Raw genomic sequence first — 23,182 nt, forward strand, 5'->3', positions numbered from 1 at the left:
CCTCCTTCCAAGGGTTTTCTCCAGAAATGACCAGAGTATTATTCCTCAAACTGTCATATGCTTTAGATTTACCAGGTGGATCTGGGCTCATTTAATTGATATTGAGTGATCATGGGTGCTTCTGAACCAAGTGGTCTGCTGACCAAACTTTGAGAAACTGAGCCAGAAACTGCTGAAAAGCACGTCTCTGTCCACCAGCCGTGGTCTCAGGCCGTGGGTGCTTAAAGGTCAAGGGGTAGTAGTTTATACTGAAAGGCTGGGTCTCGAAAATGAAGAACATGTCAAACTTGTAAGACTGGAATTCGTTGTTTTAAACTGTATTTATTCAACATGCTGTGTTCAGACACCAAGACCCAGCAGTGGACAATACTGACGAATCTCTGATCTCATGGAATGTGTGATCTTGCAGGATTTTATAGCCTCATTCTGACACGTGTTGACTGGAGAACATGGGACAGAATTCTACCTTCAGCCTTCATAGTGGTCATTCTGGAGACTGCAATGTGACTCAAAGCCAAAACTCCAATGATGACAAAGAGCATTAGCTAATCATAAAAGTGCAGATATTCTGTAGCCCTATAATAGGTTTACCTTTAGAGTTGAACTTTAGGAGACTCAGTCGGTGAAGCCTAACTTTGAGGTCCAAAGTGATTTGAAGGAAAGCTGAGTTCCTTTCTTTAGCCTCTGGGTTTCCCTTACTTTCAGAGATGGGAAGCCAAGGCTTGAACTAATCATCACAGGTCATCCTGGTTCCTTCTACATTCTTTGCTTATCGGAGCTCCAGCTGCAGGGCTCTCACATTTTCTCATTTGGTCTTTCTCGAATTTCTTCCCTTTGATTAGGTAAACTCCCACACTGCAGTAAGTCAAGAAGTTGTATTTTACTTACTACCAAGTTGATACCGTCAGTCCTGCCTACTCTCTAGGGAAGAGAATTCTCAGACTCCTTTAGCGCCTGCCAGGGAAGGAGGGGCACGGGCTGGCTGAAACAGTGAATGACCTCTGAGAACCTCCAGTTTTCAACTCTGACTCAGCAGTTTCTTATTCCTGGAGCTCAGCCTTTCCTACAAAGCACTACCATTGCCAGGAACCTCTAAGTCATCCTCCTACCCTTCTACTGCTGGGAGCTGTCATTTCATCTTTTGGCAGCTCATCTAAAACAGGAGGCGTCTAAATTGCTTTCTCTATTGGGACAGAATTCAGCAGAATTTCCAAGTATACCAAACGTATGCGAGAATAGCTTACATTCTTTCTTGCCTTTTATTTTATGTCATTTGTATTATTCTTAGTGACTTACTGGTTTCCTTTATATCGGAAGCATGTTACATCTTAACTGGCAACACTGGTTCAGACTTAAGTGAATTCTGAAGTGCAGGAACCTCTTGAAACGCCAGCCTGTCCTTCCCAAGCTGTGTTGTCTTTGGAAGGAGCTAGGTTTAGAGGGGAAGTGGCGCCACCTGTTGGCCTTTTAAAATTATAGATTTCAAGCAGATTCTTTCTGTCTACCCTGAAAGTTTCTGTTTAGAACTGCAGTTCCCTGTACCGTCCCTGCAATCAGGGATGAAACTGTCTAACCATCATGAGATGAGATGTCTTCTGAGTTTTGAAATAAATGGAATTTGGGTTAAGTTTTAGTTTTCTGTAATAAATGTGAAAATCCTTGGTAAGTTACTAGTATCTAGGTAACAGGTAAGGCAATGGAAAAATGTGTATAATGCCAAGAACCTTGGTCATCCCTGTGTTCTGGATGATTCCTGTTTCCCTGAAAGAGGCAGCTTTATAATACTGCCTGTGTTCCAGGGCATCTCAAACTCTGATGTGTACACTAGCCACCTGGTCGGTCTCATTAGAATGTACTTTCTGGTTCAGTCAGTCTGGGGTGGGGCCTGAGATTCTACATTTCTGCCAAACTCATGTGATGTCAGTACTGCTGGTCCATGAACCATACATTGAGAAGCAAAGTTCTAGAGGAAGGTCTTATTTAGGTTTTTTCATATGGGATATCTGGGCTTGCCTGCTATGAATATATATTTTTTTAATTCATATTCCACCCACCTAACTTTGAAGAAGAAAGATGCCTATTTCTTTTCCCCACAATTCCTTTCTTCCACTCCCTGTCCTATCCCTTCCTCCCCTTCTTGAACAGAAGCTGTTTAGCTTAGCAGTGGCAGGAGTCCCTCTGAGGATTTGATTTTTAAAAACCATTGAAGAGGTGTAAAGGACCCTGCTTGCTGAAAGGAAAAGGAAGAGTGACTGGGCCTCCCCCAGGTCATCCCTGTCCTGAGCAGGCTCCTGGGAACAATTTACGGGCATAGTCTCCAGAGAATGACCCAGGTAAATATCTGCTAAAGGGAAGGAAAACTCATACAAGTAGATGTTAATCGATAATACTGTTTTTGTTGTTGTTGCCACGCGTCACCAGACCTTTATATATATATACCTTCAGAAGGTAAATAAACCATTATGAAAGAAGATGTCTCCAGAACCTCAGTGTTTAGCCTCAGAGCATGAATACAGCACCTCATTTTTCGGAACCACTTTTGTCTCTAGGTAAAGTCATGAAGCTGAGCCCCAAAGCGGAAGAAGTAGCTACGTTCTTTGCAAAAATGCTCGACCATGAATATACTACTAAGGAAATATTTAGGAAAAATTTCTTTAAAGACTGGAGAAAGGTATTGTAGCCCATGTATTAATATCCTAGCCCCTTACAAAAACACTGATCTCTACTACTAAGTAGTAAATGGTAATTTTACCAAAAGAATTCCCTGATGTACAATTTGAGTTTTATGAATTTTATTGTATTGAAAGTTGGGGTTTTTTCTCCTCCTTGTTCATTTACTGTATTATAAAGGTTTTCTATCCAATGAGAATAACTGTTTCTTTTCCTCTTGGCTCTCCTGTGGCTATGGCGGAGAGAGTTTATCAGATTAGGTCAAACAGAAACCTCAGCTCCAGTTGAGCAAAGGAAAGTTTGTCTCTTGGGACTGCCCTCTGTCTGCTATTGCAGAGAGACATGCATTATCATTGTCCTGTTCCCTTTTGATTCATGCTCTTTAGCTTTAGGTACTTTCTGCTCTTAAAACCACATAGCCTTTGTCTGCCTAGATGATTTAAACAATTTTCTTATTCTTAATTTGGAGAATGTGAACAGAGGCTGAGCTGAAGTTCACTTTCTAAATAGCTGTAAAAATAAGATTTAATAAGTGAATAGAGCAAGGATGTTTCTAAGAGAGAAGGAGTATGGGAATGTTTCTCTTGTCACTAGATGATATATACTTTTGTGTTTCTCCAGCCATGGTATTCATGCTTAGGAGATTGTGGCAGTGCGCTAAGGAATCTTAAGAAATGACATGAGAGTTACCGTTTTCAATGTTGTTCTCCTAAATATTTTTCTACCACATGCATATTTTATAATAGAACAAGGAAATAAAATTGTTTCTTTTTTCCCCCCAAAACTCTCAAGTTTAGATTAACTGCCTCACTGGATACTCTTGGACTGAGAACATGATACTTTGCTGTAATTGTGGAGAAACTTGAGGGCTTATTAGTTTATTTACTATCTTTTTTTGTCTCCCCCTTTTCTTTTAACTAGGAAATGACCAATGAAGAGAAGAATATTATCACCAGCCTCAGCAAATGTGATTTTACCCAGATGAGCCAGTATTTCAAAGCCCAGACAGAAGCTCGGAAACAGATGAGCAAGGAAGAGAAACTGGTACTGCAGAATTTCTTAAACCCCTGGAGAATTTTGAAATAGTGATTAGTTTAATTTTCTTCTTGGTTCTTACAAAACATCTTTGACTTTAATGATTTCTACACTAAAGATTTAAGATTCTTGGCCTAGTGAAGTCTCGATTTTCTTAAGGGTTTCACGTAGACTAAAAATTGTGAATAGGCATTATGTTTAAATGGCTCAATATGAGCTGGTGTTCTGTTAACCTAAAACCCAGCCAGTGGCCTCCGGTAATACAGTGTTTAAGGAAGAGGAGATCTGACCTGCAGTGGCTCCTAGATGTTAGGGACTTAAGACATATAAAATCATATTGGCTATATGTGTACACACACACACGCACACACACACACACACGCTTTCTTTGATCTGTTTTTAGCCACACTCATCCAACTTCATCTTCTAGCTGTGGCCAACCTCATTTCTGAAGGATCTTTCTAGTATCTGACTGGGATGTCACTTTCCTCTAGCATATTGGTAGACAAACTATAAATAGGCGGCTTGTTTTCGTACAAAGGTTTTATTGAAACATGCCACATCTAACTTGTTTACCTGTTATCTATGGTCACTTTCATTCAGCAGTGGCAAAGTTGAGTAATTACAACAGACACCATATGGTCCTCAAGCCTAAAACATATTCTGTCTAGAAAAAGCTTGCCATTCCCCGATCTAGAGGCTCAAGGCTGGAGTTTGACTTTCTGGGCTCAAGGCTGGAATAAAAAAAAAAAGGTTAGCAGAGGTCTGGAAGTTAAGTATTTTAAGGGATTCTTATCACTTCAAAGTCTTAAATTTCAGTGTCTTAGACTTGCATGTTTATGTAATTTGGGCCATTGTCTCTATAGCTCACTGTTTGAGAGCACCTGTCTGGCCTTTCGTTGAAACAACCAGGAGCCACTACAGAGCTGGTAGGAATGACGCTGCACCACGCTTTATCAGTTCCAGTTTGGTCATCTCAGTATTCCAGACTAGCGAGATTTATTTTACTTTTCACTCCAGGGGTGTTATTCAAACCAAAATCCATGTCAGGAGGTTTTATAAGTATCACCATGTCAGAGCCCTGCCAAGGATACCTGTCACCAGCAAGTTGTGAATCTTTATCTATGCACAAGGCAGCAAGACTTAATTTAATCAATATGAGGGAAGGGTTAGCACAGGGTAAGGAGGCTCCAAATCTTTATGTTTTTTGAAAGAGAAAAGATCGCAGTGTGAAATACATGTACCCATGTACTAGTAAAGAATCGATAGCAGATTTCTTTGTGCTGGAAACCCTGTGTGAAATAATGTTCATATGGGAATTTTATTATATATAAGCTTTTAAAAAACTCTGGTTTTCCAGGAAGTCCTTGGTGGTTCGGTGGTTAGGACTCTGAGCTTCTACTGCAGGGTGCCTAGGTTTGATCCCTGGTCAGGGAACAAGATCCCACAAGCCATCCAATGAAAAAGAAAAGAAAAATGTCATAGGTTTTCCTTTATCTGAATTTGTTTCTTAGTGATTTTTAGACTTTTCTCTGTCTGGACCTCTTCTTGCACAAGAGCTAAGAAATGTGTTAAGTAGAGAACAGTAGATTGAATCCCCTTTGAGTGCTTTTTGGCTGTCTTCCAGAAAATCAAAGAGGAGAATGAAAAATTACTGAAAGAATATGGCTTTTGTGTTATGGATAACCACAGAGAGAGGATCGCCAACTTCAAGATAGAACCTCCTGGGCTCTTCCGTGGCCGCGGCAACCACCCCAAGATGGGCATGCTGAAGAGACGAATCATGCCTGAGGATATAATCATCAACTGTAGCAAGTGAGCATAGTTTGTCCTTTGGCCAGAAATGAAGTGGGGGGCTTCCTTTGTTCTTGGTAGTTTGGATCCCCGCCCCCCCCCAATTACAGAAGACTGTTTGGGAGCAGTGTGGTATTTCTTTGTATAGATCTCCAGGTGCTTATCATGTATTGACTGGTGAGGAGGAAACTTGGAAATACATGCTCGCAGATTCATCCACTTCCAGTGATGAAAAGTGAAATTGGTCATTACTTCTCACCTCACTGCTCTACTGCTTTATTTCCACAGAGATGCCAAGGTTCCTTCTCCTCCTCCAGGTCATAAGTGGAAAGAGGTCCGACATGATAACAAGGTTACTTGGCTAGTCTCCTGGACAGAGAACATCCAAGGTTCTATTAAATACATCATGCTGAACCCCAGCTCACGAATCAAGGTAAGTGGTAGCTAAGAGCTGCACCTGTTAGTGGGGCTGATAATCTCTTGTCATTTTGTTTGAAATCTGATGTCCTCAGCCTCTAGAATCACTTTGACAAATTGAAAACCATCCCCACCCACAAGAAAGGGTACTTTTCATAGTTAGCATTATCTGGTGACCTTCCTAAGATGTTTCCATTTTCTACATCACATTGTAATCTTATTTATTAATTTGCAAATACTAATTGAAATCCATGTATGAGCCTGGCACAGTGTAGGCATGGTGCTAGGAATTACATTGGTAAACAAGATGGACACACACAGTCCTTGCTTCTACATTGCTTACTGTCAAGTGGTCAGACTGTGATGAAAAATGTGGTAAATGTACATTGGTTTCTACAACTAGTTCTCTTCTTCTTCCTCACCTTTCTGGGCTCTGAAGAAAGGAATATAATTACTCTGAATCCAGAAAGAGTTGTAAAATCTGGAGTCTTACATATTTTGTCTTCCTAAGGCTATCTGAGTAGATTCCACCAGGACTTAATGGGATAATGTTTGGGAAAGCATATCTTAAACTGTTGTGTACACATGTGTTGCTGTTTATTGATACTGTTATTGAAAAGAGAAAACTCTCTTGGAAGGACTATCAGTTAGCCTGTTAGGCATACCCTGCTTGAATGAGTCCCTCGGATATACTATGGAAATACGAATGGCAACTTAAGAGATGAGTTCCGCAAAAAACAAACAAACAGTCAGGGAATTAGTTCTGTGTAGACTGACTAACATGCAGGGCACTGAGGGTAAAGCCACTCTTAATCTTGGTTTATAGTTTATCAAATACTTGTTAAGACTGAAAGCCACAGCTCAAAAGGCCATGTGTCTTTTCAAGACCAGACTGCACATTTTCTAGCTTAGAGTCCTGTGTCCTAATGAAAAATGCCCTTGTATATATGTTCTTCAGTGTAATTGGAAAACGACACTGTTCTTAGTTTAAAGTGAGCATAGAATCAGAAGGAGAACCCCCACGGCAAGTAAAAGTCAAATCACTTTAAGAAACATGTTATATTCCTATTCTGAAATACCACAGAGCTATAGGGTGACCAAGGTAGATGAAAAGTGGTTTTAGCCCTCAAAGAACTTATGGCCTGCTGGGCAAATTGGGTAAGAATTCAGTTGCATTAGAAAGATAAGTGTTAAATGCTTTGGATAAAGGGAGCAGTTACTCCCAGCAGTTAGAGAATAAGGAACAACTTTTATGGCTGATTCATGTCAATGTATGACAAAACCCACTGAAATATTGTGAAGTAATTAGCTTCCAACTAATAAAAAAAATCAAAAAAAAAACACATGTCAATTGAATGAAGAAAAAAAAGAGAGAATAGGAACAACTTTTTAAAGGAAATTTGGTTGCAGTTAGGTTCAAAGAGCCATGTGTCATATGGACAGAGAGAAGGGGTATGAAAAGGAGTAACAAAAGGAATTATCAAGTGATGGTTGAGTAACATTGTAAATATGCTAAATGTCACTACTGTTGGGGTGAATTTCATATTATTATTTTTTTTTTTTTAATTTCACATTATTCACACAGTAAAAAAAAAATTATCAATATGAAGGATACTGGATTACTGTTAAAAAAAGTATTTTCATGTAAGTTGACATTTGATTCTTTTAATAACCATACCAGACATGTACTCATGCCACCATCTTACTGATAAATTTAGTCTCTGAGAGGCCTGATTGTGGCCAACCTTAAATGCCACACTAAAGTGACTAGACCATGTTCTGCATTTGATGGAGAACCATTGACTTGGAACAGAGGAGTGTCTTGATACAATATGCAGGTGTCATGCATAATCACATTAGTGAATGTAAACTGTTGGCAGTGCTGCAGAGGATGCAGGGTACCACAGACCACCTAATCTGACTTCCAGGGCCTAGGAAGGGCCTTTTTGAGGAAGTGACGTTTAAAATAAGACTTGCAGGGTGAGTAGGATTTATCCATGAAAAGGATAGGGGAATGGGCATTTCAGACAAAGAAAGTAGCCTTTTGAAATCCCTAAAGTAAGAAAGAACTTAGTGGTCTCAAGACTGTAGTTTGAGTATAATGATCAAGAAAGATACAATGAGGAGGGAACTGGAGACAGGGATGCAGGCCAAATCTTAAGATTCTTCCTTCAGTTTTTTTATATTATCTAAATCCAGTAGGAAGCCACTGGGTTTTAAAGGGGAATGATGCCAGATTTGTGTTTTTAGAAACCTGTGATATAATTGATCATTCTGACTGCTGCTCTGTGGAGACTGGATTGAACCCAGGAAGAAGGGAGACCAAGAGGAGGCTGTTGCAGTACTCCAGCCAAGAAGTGGCAGTGACTTAGGATGATGGCAGCAGGGGTCAAGAGAGATAGATGAACAGATGCCAAATACACGAGGATTGTGCGCTCTTTCTTATAGGCGGGATTCACACTGATTGTAGGAGAGTCTCTGGGGTTGAGAGCCTTGTTAGATAAGCTGAGTGGAGTTCCCTAAGGGCAGAGAGCCAGCCAATTCATTCAGATAATATCCAGAGACCTCCTATGCGCTGTAAGGATTTATGCAGGTTTCTGAGTAATGGTTATGGTAGTAAACCTAGGAAGTCACATAGATGTAGGCCCTGCCTAGAACCTTATATCCAGTGCAGAGTGGCTCACTCCAGCAGTTGGGTTGCAATCCTGAGTCATAAAAAATTGTTAAAGGCTTGGAGAGTGGTACTGTTGAGGAGAAAACAAGTGTGATTTCTTAAGCTTTCTGCCTGTCCTCAGTTATCTCCGACTCAGAATAGATCTTCAGAGGTTGAGGTTTTGACAGTGTGTTAAATAGTTTTTCTTAAGTGTATTGCCAGCAGGAGATAAGAGTCTCTTTTTAGATAAAAGTGGAAAGATACAAGCAAAAAGGATTTTATTTTCAATGAAATATTTCCAACATACAAAAATAGTTACAATAATCATTCATATAGCGTCCCCCCATCTGCCCGTGTCAAACCTTAACATCATGTCCTATTTCTTCAACTGCTTCATTTCATAAAAAGCATTGTGATTCTAGAAAAAAATTATAGTTATGTGATGTGACAGAGGTGTTAGCTATCACTACTGTGGCTATTATATTGTGAAATAAATGTATCAAATAAAAAAAAAAAATCACAGGGAGAGCCTTAAAAAAAAAAAATGACTTCCCAAATAAAATACTGATGTCCCTGTCTGCTCTCCAACAAGAAAACCTTATATGCTAGGTGAAAAACATTTTTCTATTCCCTCAAGAATGTATTCGTATCAGGGCTTCTAGAGTGTATGTACATACACTCTAGATTTTATAATTATAAAATTATATTAAAAAAAGTATTGTGATGAACATAGCTTGAAGCTCACTAGGTAACATTTATCTCTTTCCCTGGAGAATACTGAAATGAATTTAATGTTTTCATCCTTGTGTATTTTTACTACATTATGTGTCCATGAACACCATGTAGTACTGTTTTAAGAGGTTTGATTTAAAATTAGATATTTATTGAGATCATTATGCAACTTATCTCACCACCTTTTGGTTTTGAGAGTTTATTATAATCTTGATACATATTTCTAATTTATCCATTTTTATTTGCTACATAGTATTCTACTTTATAAAAAGTCATCTGTTCTCTTGTCAACAAACATTTAATTAGAGTTTATAGTCATTTCCTAATATAAATAGTGCTGGAATAAACACATTTTCCTTGTATAGATGAAAATTTCCTTTAAAGATTCTTTATTAGATATTTCCAGATTGTTCTCTAAAGTACTGGAACCAGTTTACCTCACCACCGTCCTCCCAACATTGTGCTCAAGTTTCTCTTTTTTCCGTATCTCTGCCATTGTTTCTAAAATTTTGCTCTTTAAAAGATGTTTGAAAAATAAATAAATAAAAGATGTTTGAATCTATGATCCACTAGTATGTATTTCTGTATATGGTTTGAGGTTGAGAGTCAATATATTTTTTCCTAATGCGTAACCTGTTGCCCCAGAACAAGTTAGTTGTGTTTTCCCCTCTCTCATATATCACATGTCTACATGTATGTCATATTGTTTCTGGGCTCTCTGTCCTGATTGTTTCTTTATCAGTAGCACACTGTCTGACCTAATGTAGCTTTATGAAGCCTTACTATTGAGTCGGACAAGTTTTCTTTGTCTCATTCTTAAACTTTTCTTTGCTCTCTGCTTTTTCACATTAATTTTGAGATAAATTTGTCAAGTTCTAATGAAGGCTATTGAGTTTTTTTATAGGATTGCATCGAAATTACAGATTTTTAAAAAAATATGTACTTTATTTATTTGGCTTCACTGGGTCTTAGTTGCAGCACGCTGAATCTTTAGTTGAGGCATGTGAACTCTTAGGTGCAACATGCGGGATCTAGTTCCCTCACCGAGGATCGAATCCAGGACCCCCTGCATTCTGAGCACCGTCTTAGCCGATGGACCACCAGGGAAGTCCTGAAATTATAGATTAACAGGGGTGAAATATTGAGATTATTTTATTGAATCTTCCCATCCATGAACCTGTTACATGCCTCTCCATTAATTCATGTCTTTTGAATATATCCTTCAATATTATGTCCTAATTTTTTCTATAGAGGTTTTGCACATGTTTAAAATCTTTTCTAAGAGGGCTTATAGTTTCTTGTGCTATTGAATTTCAAGTATTTGTCATTACTACATTTTTGTTTGTTATTACTGGAGTAGTAATGCTGTTGATTTTTTTAATATTGATCTTCTATCTAGCAACTTTGCTGAACTCTTATTCTAAAAATGTCTGTGTCTTCTGGAGTTTCTATATAGACAGTTAAGTGACCTATAAATAGAGACAAATTTTTACTCATTTCCTATATATGTATATATATATATTTTTTAAAGTACAGATATATTTTTAAAGATACTCAGACTAGACTGTCAATCCTAGGACTTTATTTTAGAAAACTCTGAGCCATCATATCTTCCAGTTTCTAGACCATTCCTTTGCATTTTATTTCTTTTGTCTCTTTAGGTCTGATATTCATTTGGGGAAAGTTCTCAAGGACTTACTTCTACTCACTAATTCTCTATTTGATTATATCTAATCTAAAATTTACCCCTCCTGTAATTTGCTTCAATTATATTTTTTCAGGATTTCTAATTATTTTTGTTTCAAATTTACTTGATTTCATTTCATTTAAAGCATGTGCTTATTTTATCACTTTTGGAGTCCTTTTTTAGTAGATTTTTTTTTTCTTCTGAAAGTATTTGTTCTTTAAAAATGTTACCTAAAGTGAATTCATGTACTAATTATTTTTGTTGATAGTTCTTCTAACCCATTTCCTCATGTATTTTGGAATTAGTTTGTAAGCCCTTCTGACTGGGAAGTAGTTTTTGTTTTTGTATCATTCCCTTTTCTTTCTCTTTGCTCTGCACTTCTCTGCTCACTCCTGTCTTAGAGGGAGTCTAGCCCAGCTCAGCCCAAGTTGACACAGCCCCTCGCTTCAGGTTGTGTAAAAAGCGATAAGGCCCCTTTTTGCATGAAGCACTTCCAGTGCTATGTGTTTGGAGGAAAGTGGTGATTAAAGCATGAATTCATTGACCTGATCTGACCCAGAGGTCTATAAAGAGTACATTTTTGTCAAAGAGGGTGAAGGGTGGTTATTGGTGGTTTTACTTCATGGAAGACTTTGGGTCCAGTTTATAGGAGGCTACCATCATGGGGCGCACCTTTCTGCTCAGCCTCCTGAGATTTCTCTTAAGATTGCTTGCTTGTTTTTGTATCTATATTTTGTTCATTCACTTCTCCCATGTAATATTGCTAGACCTTTCCACTCCATCTCTGCTCCATCAAGGAATTTAACTCAAGTATGATGTGACTTACGGATTTTTGATAATTGAAAAATTTTGGGTTTGTGAAGGGTAAAAAACAGAGCTGAAATGTGTCCCTCTGATGTATCCTGTCTTTGCCGCTTTCTAGAAACTTGGATTGGTCTACTTGCAGTCATAACCAGGGTTACAGTACTTCCAGTCTCACAGGTCATTGAAAGGATCAAGACTTTTGAGAGTCACAGTAACACACAGTCCAGCTACTGATAAGATTGTCCTGAACTCATTCACATCTGTGTGTGCTCATCTTGGTTTGTTCTGCTTTTTCTCCCAGGATTTCCATTTAACAGACATCTTCTTGCAAGTGTTTCCATTCCTTTCTTCTTCCACTCTGTACTTGGTATCCATAGAATCTGAAATGGCAGGGGAAATGATAGCTCTCTGGAACCTGTGTTTTCAACAAAACTCTCTGATCCCAGATAAACCATGGATATAGAGGTTACAAAAGGACTGCTTATAGTAGGTCAACCACTAAGTCCAACCTCTGCCAAGCATTATCTGGTCTTATAACCTGAGGAAGTCAGCCTTAGTAAAATTAAGGCTCCTCAAACCAGTTTTAACTTTACAAATAAAGTTCATAATTTTACTTGTAAACGAAGTATAGCAACCTTCAGGATCACTGTTGCTATCACATTGCATTCAGTCATATTAAAATATTCTCAGTGCCAAATACACATCTCTGCTTTTTCTCTTTAGAACCTATAATTCTGGGGTTTCAAAGATGTATGTGTCTACAACCTTTTAAATGTAACCATCTGGGGATTACAGGCTGGATTGAAGAAATAAAACTTTATATAGTCTTTGGAAGCTCTGATTTTGTTGAGTTTTATTAGAAGGCGAAAATAAGATGTGCTTATTTTAAAAAATTACATTCTGAACCTGACTTTTTAGTATACAGTTCTAAATTTTAAAGCGTAAAAGAGCTAGAGCATTAAAGCTTCTAGATGATGTCATGGAAGAACATCTTCATGACCTTGGAGTAGATTTCTTGGACACAGAATAAACAATAAACAGCTGAAACAGTGAACTTCATTTAAAAACTTTTGTTCAACAAAGGACACTACTAAGAAAACATATACACATAACAGGGAGAAAACATTTGCAACATGTATAGCTGACAAAAGGCTTGTATTCTGGATATACAGAGAATTTGTATCATTCAATAATAAAAAAGATAAACATCCTCATAATAAAAGAGCAAAAGTTGGATGCTTTAGAAGACAGAGGAATGGCTAATAAAAAAAGCACATGAAAGAGTACTACTCATTGTCACTATCAGTGGAATGCAGATTTAAGCCACAATAAGCTACTATTTCCAGTTCTAGGTATTTCTGCTGCAAATAAAATGAAAGCATATGTCCACAAAGACTGTACAGCAGTGTTCGTAATGCTATATTTATGCGAGTCCAAAACTGGAAACATCCCAGGAGTCCATCATCAGAATAAAGACAGTATAGTGTAGTCAGACACATTAGGGGTCATCATAGAATATACCATATATACACATATGAGGGAACTTTCTGGATTGACAGAAATATTCTCTTGATGGGGTGTAGGTTACATGGATTATGGATTGTCAAAACTGATCTAACTATATACATAAAAATGTGTAATATAAACTCTTTTTAGAAGATTTAAAGTGAAAGATTGAAAGGAAGTATTAGAAGAAAAAATACTACCTATATCTGAAAAGGATTTGAATCTATAAAGAACTCTATAAATCAATAATAAGACCAACATATTTAAGAATGGACATGCACGGAAAGCTGGTTAGGTTTTATTTTTAAACATGGTATAAATACCTAGGGCCAGTTTATTGTCTTTTGTTTAAATTACATGTGTTTGGCGTTCAGATTGCCATTCACTCTTTGAATTCTGTTCAGGGAAGCTGAACGCTACAGGGATAAGCATACTTCCTAGAAGCCAGCCTTCTCCTGTTAGACCTAGTTCAGTTCAGTTGAGCTCAGTCAGGTGGCTTCTCCCATCACTCCCATCTCTCTGTCCTTATTTGAGAGAATCTTGGATCCCTGTGCTAGGAGCCTAGCCAGCCTGTGAAGAAAAGTTGGTCTGGTGGTTATGGCCTGTGAATGACCGATTTGTTAGGTTTGTAAACTTTGCTTCAGTGGTGTGACTAAGGAATGGGCAAATGAAAACACAGACTCAGGTTTTGGTAGGCCTGTGTGCATCAGAATGATGGGAAAGAGCCTGCTTCTGAACTGGAGACTCTGCTGTTGCAGATGAGCCTTTCGTGTATGTGAGAAGGGTTGTGAGGGAGATTCATTACTGTCTTGAGATTTATTACTTACAAGAGCAAAGCTTCTCTCGTACCTTTTTCTTATTTGCCCTCTTCAGTGTCAAAGAAGAACCAGAGAGAAATTTTCAGCTTCCCATTGTCAGTATACAGAACTTGTATATTTCTCCTGTATCACTTAACCACTAAATGACCCACCCATAACAACAGGTCGTTAAGGAATCGCCTGTTTTGCAGCCACACCAGCACACAGCACTGTACCACACACAGTTGGGGGAGGGCGCCGATGAATCATTAGCATAGCTGGGTAAGCTTTCATTTGTGAATGTTTGGAACTAAAAGTGGCAGACATTTCTTGCTTCGTGTGTCCCATACTTCTGCATGCTCAGAAGGCCAGATGCCTTGACCACAGTTCTTAGGCCTCAGAGACTGCATGTCTGTGTCATAGGTAGAAATCACTGTAGCTCTCTTCGGTTGTGGGCTGGGGGAATTAAGAACAGAGATTCTTGAGTTCTTAAATTCTATCCCTGTTTCCATGTCATGCAGTCCGTTTCTAGCCTTGTAATAATCCCTGGCCGTTTTGGATTTCTCCAATTTTCTTTTCTTTTTTTTCCCCTTTCCTTTCTCACTTGACATTAGCATCAGTCCTTGCTTGTGACTTTTTCCATTTAACAAGGTCACAGAAATCTTCCCTCACTGTTGATTAGATTGTCTTTTCACACCCTTTTAAAAACCTTACATTAGCTTTAGAATCAGTTTTTAAACCTGCCACCAAAAGCTCTGTTAAAAAAAAAAACCGTCCTCACAATAACAGTTTCTCTCAGTCTCATCAAGAATACTTTTAAATGCGGAAGTTAGAAAATGGTGAATAATTAATTGTAGCTGTTCCTGGAAGTCATTGTGTTCCTTAGTAATTATAAGCTGTAATCTTTGGTTCTGATTCCTTGACAGTTCCATCAAACTGTGAAGGATTGTCTTGAATTTAATGAAGTTCAGTCCTAGCAGAAAACTGCTCTTGGGTCACAGAATCAGCAGCAAGACTGTGATGCTGACATGGGAATAGGGATGTTTATACCCTTTGTATTGACAGAAATTAATTTGGGGGACATATCATGTGGGCTTTTTTTAAGAACATAAAACATTTCACGAAATGAAAGCCAGAGGCTTTCTTAGCAATCAGACGGGAGCCAGTTCTGCCGGTCAGGGAAATGGGACAGCGTGCATTGTCACCTGGTCACCTGGTCAATGCACTGCTTAACTGAAGCTCAGGTTCCTTCTCTTTGGTTCAGAGCTCTGAACTTGGATATTCAGTGTCTGTCTTTACTCCATTATCCCTAAGCAATACCCTCTTCGGTCTGGGTCTTTGCAGGGTGAGAAAGACTGGCAGAAATATGAGACTGCTCGGAGGCTGAAGAAGTGTGTGGACAAGATCCGGAACCAGTATAGGGAAGACTGGAAGTCCAAAGAGATGAAAGTCCGGCAGAGAGCTGTAGCCCTGTACTTCATCGATAAGGTGAGGGCATCTTCCTGTCAGACTGCCTACCATGTTCACCTTCATGAAGATGGAGGAGGCATGTATTCCTCCAGGCCCTGTGCTTTAAGTACTGCTACAGAGGCAGTGACAGCCCAGTCATCTGGCGTCCTGCTCACCCAGGCTGTAGCCTACTAAGGGAGGGAGAAGTGGAGGGACAGGTGTTGAGGGACAGACAGACTGCTGCTGTCTCCAGTCTGTCTAGTAGAAGGACTTTCATGAGTCTGAATGTGCCAGAAAGACTGACATTTTCAAACTCTTCGACCATGTGCCACCCCCCAAAATATTTTATATCACAGCCCAACATATATTTGTGTTTGTGTATAACTGAAACAAATGTCGCACAAAACAATGCTCAGCCTTTCTCCGAGCAGCGAATTCTGATAGATTTTCCTCTGTTCCTTATTTTTTAAAAGGATGGTTATAATCCTTAAAGCTGGTTAGATAGTGCTTGCTTCGGCAGTACAGAGTAAAACTGGAGTGATACAGAGAAGGTTAGCATGGCCCCTATGTAAGGATGACACACAAATTCATGGAAATTAGTTAAATGATCGCCAGTGTATCCTAACTACAGTTTGGAAGACAGTGCTTTGGAGATCAGTTTCTTGCACTCTTTCAGGAAAAAAAGGTTTCATGTTTTCCCTTGGTTTTAGCACTGTTTATATTTAACACAAGTTCTGAATTAAAAATTAAGAAAAATTCAGAGATTAGCTTTTTGAGTCTGATTGCCCACAGTTTTAAACGTCTTCTTTCTTCCATCCCCATTCGAGAGGACAGAGTAAAGAGACATGTAGTTTTCTGGGCAAGTTTAGTAGCCCTTGATTCTCTCCCCACACTCTATTTGATAAGGGAAGAAGCAGCAGTGCAGATCCAGAATTCCTGGGCCTTGCAGCCTGATGCCCTGGCCCCAAAGAGGCTTGGGAGGCTTCTGATTTGGGTTTCCTAGGCAGCATATGATATTGAAGTTTCTTCATTCGTGCTTATCTTCTCCCCGCACCCCCATATCTCCTCCCTGGACAGCTTGCTCTGCGAGCAGGCAATGAGAAGGAGGAAGGAGAAACAGCGGACACTGTAGGTTGCTGCTCGCTTCGTGTGGAGCACATCAATCTGCACCCAGAGTTGGATGGTCAGGAATACGTGGTGGAGTTTGACTTCCTGGGAAAGGACTCAATCAGATACTATAACAAAGTCCCCGTTGAGAAACGAGTGAGTTACTGTGGCCTGAGCTCCCTGGCCTGCTTCTGCTTTCATTACTTGTTGAGTGCTTTTCCTGTGCTCTGTGTTTTGCTGAAAATGAACACTAGGAAAAATGGTTTGAAGGAGTGAAGAGGTCCCGATTGGTGTCCTGTGTACCTCCTCTGAGCGCCTGCCCTTTGCCCCGACCCTGTGCTTCAGACCACGCTGTAAAGAGCTGGCCCTCACCACAAGCTGCACATCATGTTTATCCCATCGTGTTGTTTTAATGATATAACCACACTTCAGTATCCCTTGGTTGTAGTTCAGATTTGTCACTTCTGTAGCTTTGTTCAACTTTCCCCCAGCTCCTGATTCAGCAGAAAGGTAGCCCTCGAGTCTCTGGATCTCTCAGTCCAGAGCTAAAGCAGGTGCTGCAATGCCATGGCCCCAGAAGGATTGTGCTTGACCCGACAGAGTGCAGTACCCCGGCAGTCCAACCCTTTAGCAGTCCGATATTTCATCAGTAGCTGGGTTTTGCTGGCTGCAGAAATGTTCCAGATTAAATGAAGCTAAAGAAATCTGACAATTAATGTAATATCTGAGTTTAGGTTGGATTCCATACTGGGGAGGTGAGGAACATCAATGGGTCAACTGACAAAATAGGAATATGAACAAGATTGGATAAAAATGTGTCTAATTGACAAAGCTGAGAAGTTGTGTGTGTATATAAGAAAATATCTCTGTTCTTAGGAAGTACACTGAAATACTCAAGGGTAAAGGGCATAATTATGTAAGTACCCAGAAATGGCTCTGAACAAATAATTATGCATACACACATATAGATGTAGAAAGGAAATCAGTGTACATGTACACTGCACAAATTGGAGATGAGGTAAAATACTAATGGTAGGTGAATCTCGGCAAAGGATATGGATTTGGTTTTGTTGTTATTGTTTTTTTGCTTTGTGGGGTTTTTCTTTTTTTGCAAGCTTTATGTTGTAATTATTTTCAAAGTAAAGATAATAATTAGGCTCTGCTTATTTCTTTTAGGTTTTTAAGAACTTACAACTATTTATGGAAAACAAACAGCCTGAGGATGATCTTTTTGATAGACTCAATGTGAGTGGACAGAGCCCACCGGGTTGAAGAGGGGCCCAGCCAGAGACTCCCAAGCCGCTGAAGAAGAGGGTTGCCTGGGAGTGACTGGGGCTTTGCCCTTAGCCTATCCCGGGGCACCCTGTATACCCTCCCTTCCTCAGGCACACACAGATTCATGGCCAAAGCCCTGGGATGGGGTGGATGAACCCTGCCGTCTATCCTCCTCTGGCTTCTGCATAGCATTGGCTGGAAGCTCAGTCACCACTGCTAGAGACCCAAGACCTGTCCCTGAAATCTTACTGGGGAAGGTCTTAATAGGGAAGGATACATATGCTTTATTGGTCTGTTTAAGATCAAAGTGCTTCTTAGGGAGGAACATGTAACTCTGTATTCTGGAATTCTACCTTTTCCTAACTTCCCACTGGCAGGACAGTAAACTTGTAATTGCATAAATGTCCTGGAGCTTGCCAGGAGGGCCCGGATGGTATGGCTTCTACCTAAATCCCATCCTTTTTGTTGCTTTGTATCCTCCAGACTGGTATTCTAAATAAACATCTTCAAGATCTCATGGAGGGCTTGACAGCCAAGGTGTTCCGTACATACAATGCCTCCATCACGCTACAGCAGCAGCTAAAGGAACTCACAGCTCGTAAGTACTGCCTGGCCAGACAGGGACCACAGCCTTACTGCTGATGTCCACTATCCTTAGTCGGCTGAGTCCTAGATCTATCTGTTCCACTTTTCCTTATTAACATTGTGACTGGAAACTTTTCCCCTCCACACTGCAAGTAGAGGGCTAAGGCTTATTAGATGGGTAAACAGATCAGTTCTGTCTTCCCCCAATCCTATTCTTCTAGATAAGCTTTTAAGGAATGCTGACAGGGGCTTTCTGTCTGCTCTGAAAGTGCCTGTATTTTGTGTATTGTATCTATGTTATTTAAGAGCTCATCAAATGAAGATAAAGTGTTGCAGTGTTTTATTAAATTGGAGAGAGTAAGGTTGTCATGGTTACTAAAACAGCATAGGAGCAGATCCTTTCCCTGAGGTTTCTTTTTATCCCCCTTTTAAGAGTAGATAGTATTTTCCTAAAAACTGGCTGCTGAAAGTATCACCAAGATCCGCAAGCTTTTTTCCTCTGGAGTCTAATTGTAATGAGTTTCCACTGTCCTCTAGAAATATGTCAAATGGTATTAGAAAATGGTGTTCAAAAAGCCAAAGGTGGGTGTGTTGAGGGTCAATATTTTAGGGTGTGGTAAAGAATGCTACATGACACAAGTGAAAACATTTCTCAGGTGACACTTTACATTTTCCTTTCTGGAAGATACAGTGCCTTGTGGTTTGAAAATGTAAAACTTATGGACCCTTCATTTCACCCTCCTCTCTAGGCTATTTGTCCCAGTTCCGTGCTGTTTTGGGTGGTTAGACAGGGGAGGTGAGCACTGGGGAAAGCAGGTGATGCTGTTGACGCTCAGATCTTGACCTTGTGCCTTGGGGGAACCTGAAGTGATCATCTGAATGAGATGAGGCCCAGTAAACCCTGAGGATGGAGTGCTGGGGAAGGCGTACTGTGTGTTCTCTCTTGTTACACAAATTGACTCTTCATCACCGTTTTTCTTTCTTCCCAGCTGACGAGAACATCCCTGCAAAGATACTGTCTTATAACCGTGCCAACCGAGCTGTTGCAATTCTTTGTAACCATCAGAGGGCTCCACCAAAAACCTTTGAGAAGTCCATGATGAACTTGCAATCTAAGGTATTTTGAATCTGGATGGTGGGGGGTAGCAAAATAAAAAGAACCATGTCTGCTATGGCTATTTACACTCCACCCTCTGGGCTGGGCTGGCAGGTGGCCAGTCTTGGGTCTGTTCTGGAAGAAAGGTGCATACTAAAGATGCATGGAAATATGATAGTAGTTACTCCTGGTCGAGACACTGAATATCGGGTATTCATTGTCCAGTGAGTATTCCGAGTTGAAAAGCTAAATTTAATGTAGCCTCTTTGAAATACTGCTAATTATTGTCCTTCTACATGAGGATAATGGATACAAAGATAGTCTCACAACTCCTTTCCACAGCCCAGAAATACAACTGTTTCCAAACTAGATTGTTTTAAATTGAAAGGATGATGAGACAATGATATTTAATTTCCCCTAATCCTAGCACAACTATTTTTAGTTTTACACATTTCACATGAATCATATTTTTATACAGCTCATCACCAAACATCTGTTGAATACTGGCTTTGTGCCAGAGCTGCTGCCCTAGAGGGAGAGACTGACATGCAAACAACGAGATGCTGTTCCTCTCTCCTTCCTCCCAACTCTGCCTGGTACTGAGCTTTTAAGCTGCAAGGCACTTAGCATTTGACGATGATCATTTCTGTGTTACCCATGGGTACATAACTAATCCATTCTAATGTATTAACCCACCATGAGAATTTGTAGCTATTTCACTACAAAGTAGATACATAGGTTACAAAGTAAACCAATTATCTTAAAATATATTTAGGCAAAAGTCTGATATAGTAATAGATGTGGTTTTACTAATAGGTGGGTCTAATAATTGTAACTGTCAAGGTAGTAATGAATATAAATGATACTTTGATTTCTGCAACAATTACAATGTGAAAATACACATACCATCTATTGGTAATAAAGTCATAAGTATTACTGATAATACTATGTTTAGTTGCCCACATTCATAACTGAAGAAGTGATGAGTTTTAGCTAGGGGTTAATTAAACTACAGATTGCTGCTTTTTCCATCTGTGTTCACGAAGTACTGTACCTGGACAGCTGGAGTTCATAAACTACTGCTGTAGAGTGGGGCTGCATACATGTTTCCAGGCCCAGGGGGTTTTCCTTCTTTTGAAATTTCTTCCAGATAAGTACTCAGGTGTGGTACATATGAGTCAAAAGACACATACAACCTGCAGTTCATGCTTCACATGCCACCTGGCTTTCCTGAAGGAGTGCACACATCCACAGTACATAAGAATGTGTCCACAGACGTCTCAGATCCTTGGACCATGTGACTGGCAGGCAGAGAGCCTGTCCAGACCGCCCATCCTTGCAGCTCTGTTAACAGTGGTCATGTGGTACCATTTACTCTTCTCATGCTATCATTTCAAGCCAGAAATAAAAGCATGAATATTCAGGTGTTGTTTACCTAATTCAGGAGACCCATCCCTGGAGCATGAGGAGGCCTTTTGTTGGTCTCACTCTGGAACCACTGTTTGGGCAGTCCAGGCTGCCTGCCAGACGAGCCCTCTAAGCCCAGGAACCCTCTCCTGTGTGCCCACAGAGCAAACACACACCCCTGTTTGCCAAGTGAATCAATGGGGTCTTTAATGCTTTGAGAGAATTTGACATAGCCTGCCAATTTAGTATTCACAGAAATGGTTAAAAGATTGTGGTTTGTTGCATTTCTAGCTTAAGAAGAATCTGGCTAGTGGTGTCTGTGACGCTTTTGTGTAGTCAGTTCCTTCAGTTTGACTTTGGACAACATAGATGTTGGAAGTAAGCCATTCGTAGTAAAATGCATTTAATAATTCTCTCACAATGATGGCCTCTGTTTCCAGTCTCGGGCTGTGTGTGTAAATCTAACAGACAATGCCAGGCTGAGAGCAACAGCCCAGTGTATTGGAGTCAGGCATGTATTTATTCTGCAGAGGTTCCTTTGACCTTGGGGGTTAGCAGGGTGATAGCAGGTCGGGGTTCTCCTGTCCCAGCTGTGAGCTCACCACTCTGCGACCCCAACCCCACGGTGCTGCCGGCTGCTGTCCTCAAGCAGGAATAGAGAACTTAAAACTGGTGCTCTCAAGCGAGAGAGGCTGGAACTGTCCTTTTCTCTTCTTTTAGAGACTGGGGCCCCAGGAGATTTCATTTGGAGAAAGAGCTCCATAGCTAAAAAGTTTTCAAATCTGCTTTGAATGATAACTGTTTGAATTTCCTTCCTGTCTCAGCTTTCTCGCCTTTTAAAAACAGAATGCCAAAGCCAGGCCATGCCATGTATTGGCTTGGAACAGACGAGGCTGAGTGGTTTGGCTTCCTGGGTACCTTTTAATTGCCATTTTCCAGTCCCTTGGGTATTCTCTTCAGTGCATCTTTTTTTTTTTTTTCTGGAGTAGTTAGCAGCTCTTCTCAGAGTGCTGGTAGAACCCGAGGAATGAGCTGAGCTCAGTAGATGTAAGGACTCTTGTCTCAGCTTCATAAACAGTGTCTCCTGCAGGATTCTTGAGATGGAGGTGACAACCTGGCCCAGGATCCATCTGATAAACAGCTCTCACCTGTCATCCTCTTGCCAGTATCTAAAACCAAAGTGTTCTCTGATTGAAAGATTAGCACCTACACTCCCAGTCCCAGTTGTTTCTTTTCCCTGAGTTTCTGGATTAATGGGTCCCCAAGTCATTGCCAGTGGTCATGTATGGATGTGAGAGTTGGACTGTGAAAAAAGCTGAGTGCTGAAAAATTGATGCTTTTGAACTGTGGTGCTGGAGAAGACTCCTGAGAGTCCCTTAAACTGCAAGGAGATCCAACCAGTCCATCCTAAAGGAGATCAGTCTTGGGTGTTCATTGGAAGGACGCTTGGACTGATGCTGAAGCTGAAACTCCAATACTTTGGCCCCCTGATGGGAAGAGTTGACTCATTGGAAAAGACCCTGATGCTGGGAGGGATTGGGGGCAGAAGGACAAGAGGACAACAGAGGATGAGATGGCTGGATGGCATCACCGACTCGATGGACATGAGTTTGAGTAAACTCCGGGAGTTGGTGATGGACAGGGAGGCCTGGCGTGCTTCGATTTATGGGGTTGCAGAGTCAGACACCACTGAGCGACGGAACTGAAGTCATTGCCATAAAACCTTCATTTCTTCCAGGGTGACTGAAGCATATAAAAGGTCAAGCAGCATTGGGATTCAGCACCCGCTGCATATCTGCTCTGTGCCTTCATGAAGCCGCCCCTGCGTGTTTTACTGAGGCGAAACCACCAGGCCAGCCTACTTGGTGGAGACAGCTTGAGGAGCCCTGTTTTCTCTCTGGACTTAATTTCATTCCTAAATCTTACTGTTCTTCTTCCCTACCCAGATTGACGCAAAGAAGGAGCAGCTAGCAGATGCCCGGAGAGACCTGAAAAGTGCTAAGGCTGATGCTAAAGTCCTGAAGGATGCAAAGACCAAGAAGTATGTGCCTGGTGTGATGCAAAGCTGGGGTTGGGTGAGAGAGAAAAAGCGTCCCAGCGTCAACCAGAGGTCCTAGCTTTCCTAGGGTTTCTGAGTGACGTCTTCTAGAAATGTCTGGGCCTGTGGC

The 23,182-nt window shown here is 40.4% G+C and overlaps 1 protein-coding gene and 1 non-coding gene across 2 annotated transcripts in view; both read left to right on the forward strand.

Moving 5' to 3' along the window:
• Positions 1 to 23,182, forward strand: part of TOP1 (DNA topoisomerase I) — an 85,759-nt gene that overhangs the window by 60,060 nt on the left and 2,517 nt on the right. Inside the window, exons 10-19 of the mRNA XM_065922019.1 lie at positions 2,550 to 2,671; positions 3,592 to 3,714; positions 5,333 to 5,520; positions 5,788 to 5,932; positions 15,440 to 15,583; positions 16,622 to 16,807; positions 17,828 to 17,896; positions 18,410 to 18,524; positions 19,501 to 19,628; positions 22,961 to 23,055. Coding sequence (XP_065778091.1) covers positions 2,550 to 2,671; positions 3,592 to 3,714; positions 5,333 to 5,520; positions 5,788 to 5,932; positions 15,440 to 15,583; positions 16,622 to 16,807; positions 17,828 to 17,896; positions 18,410 to 18,524; positions 19,501 to 19,628; positions 22,961 to 23,055 — 1,315 coding nt within the window. The remainder of the gene's footprint in view (positions 1 to 2,549; positions 2,672 to 3,591; positions 3,715 to 5,332; positions 5,521 to 5,787; positions 5,933 to 15,439; positions 15,584 to 16,621; positions 16,808 to 17,827; positions 17,897 to 18,409; positions 18,525 to 19,500; positions 19,629 to 22,960; positions 23,056 to 23,182) is intronic.
• On the forward strand, positions 16,051 to 16,153 carry LOC136162149 (U6 spliceosomal RNA). The gene has a single exon (XR_010661987.1). It is a non-coding gene; the product is annotated as a U6 spliceosomal RNA (small nuclear RNA).

The sequence above is a fragment of the Muntiacus reevesi genome, chromosome 2, assembly GCF_963930625.1.
Source record: "Muntiacus reevesi chromosome 2, mMunRee1.1, whole genome shotgun sequence".
Lineage (NCBI taxonomy): Eukaryota > Metazoa > Chordata > Mammalia > Artiodactyla > Cervidae > Muntiacus > Muntiacus reevesi.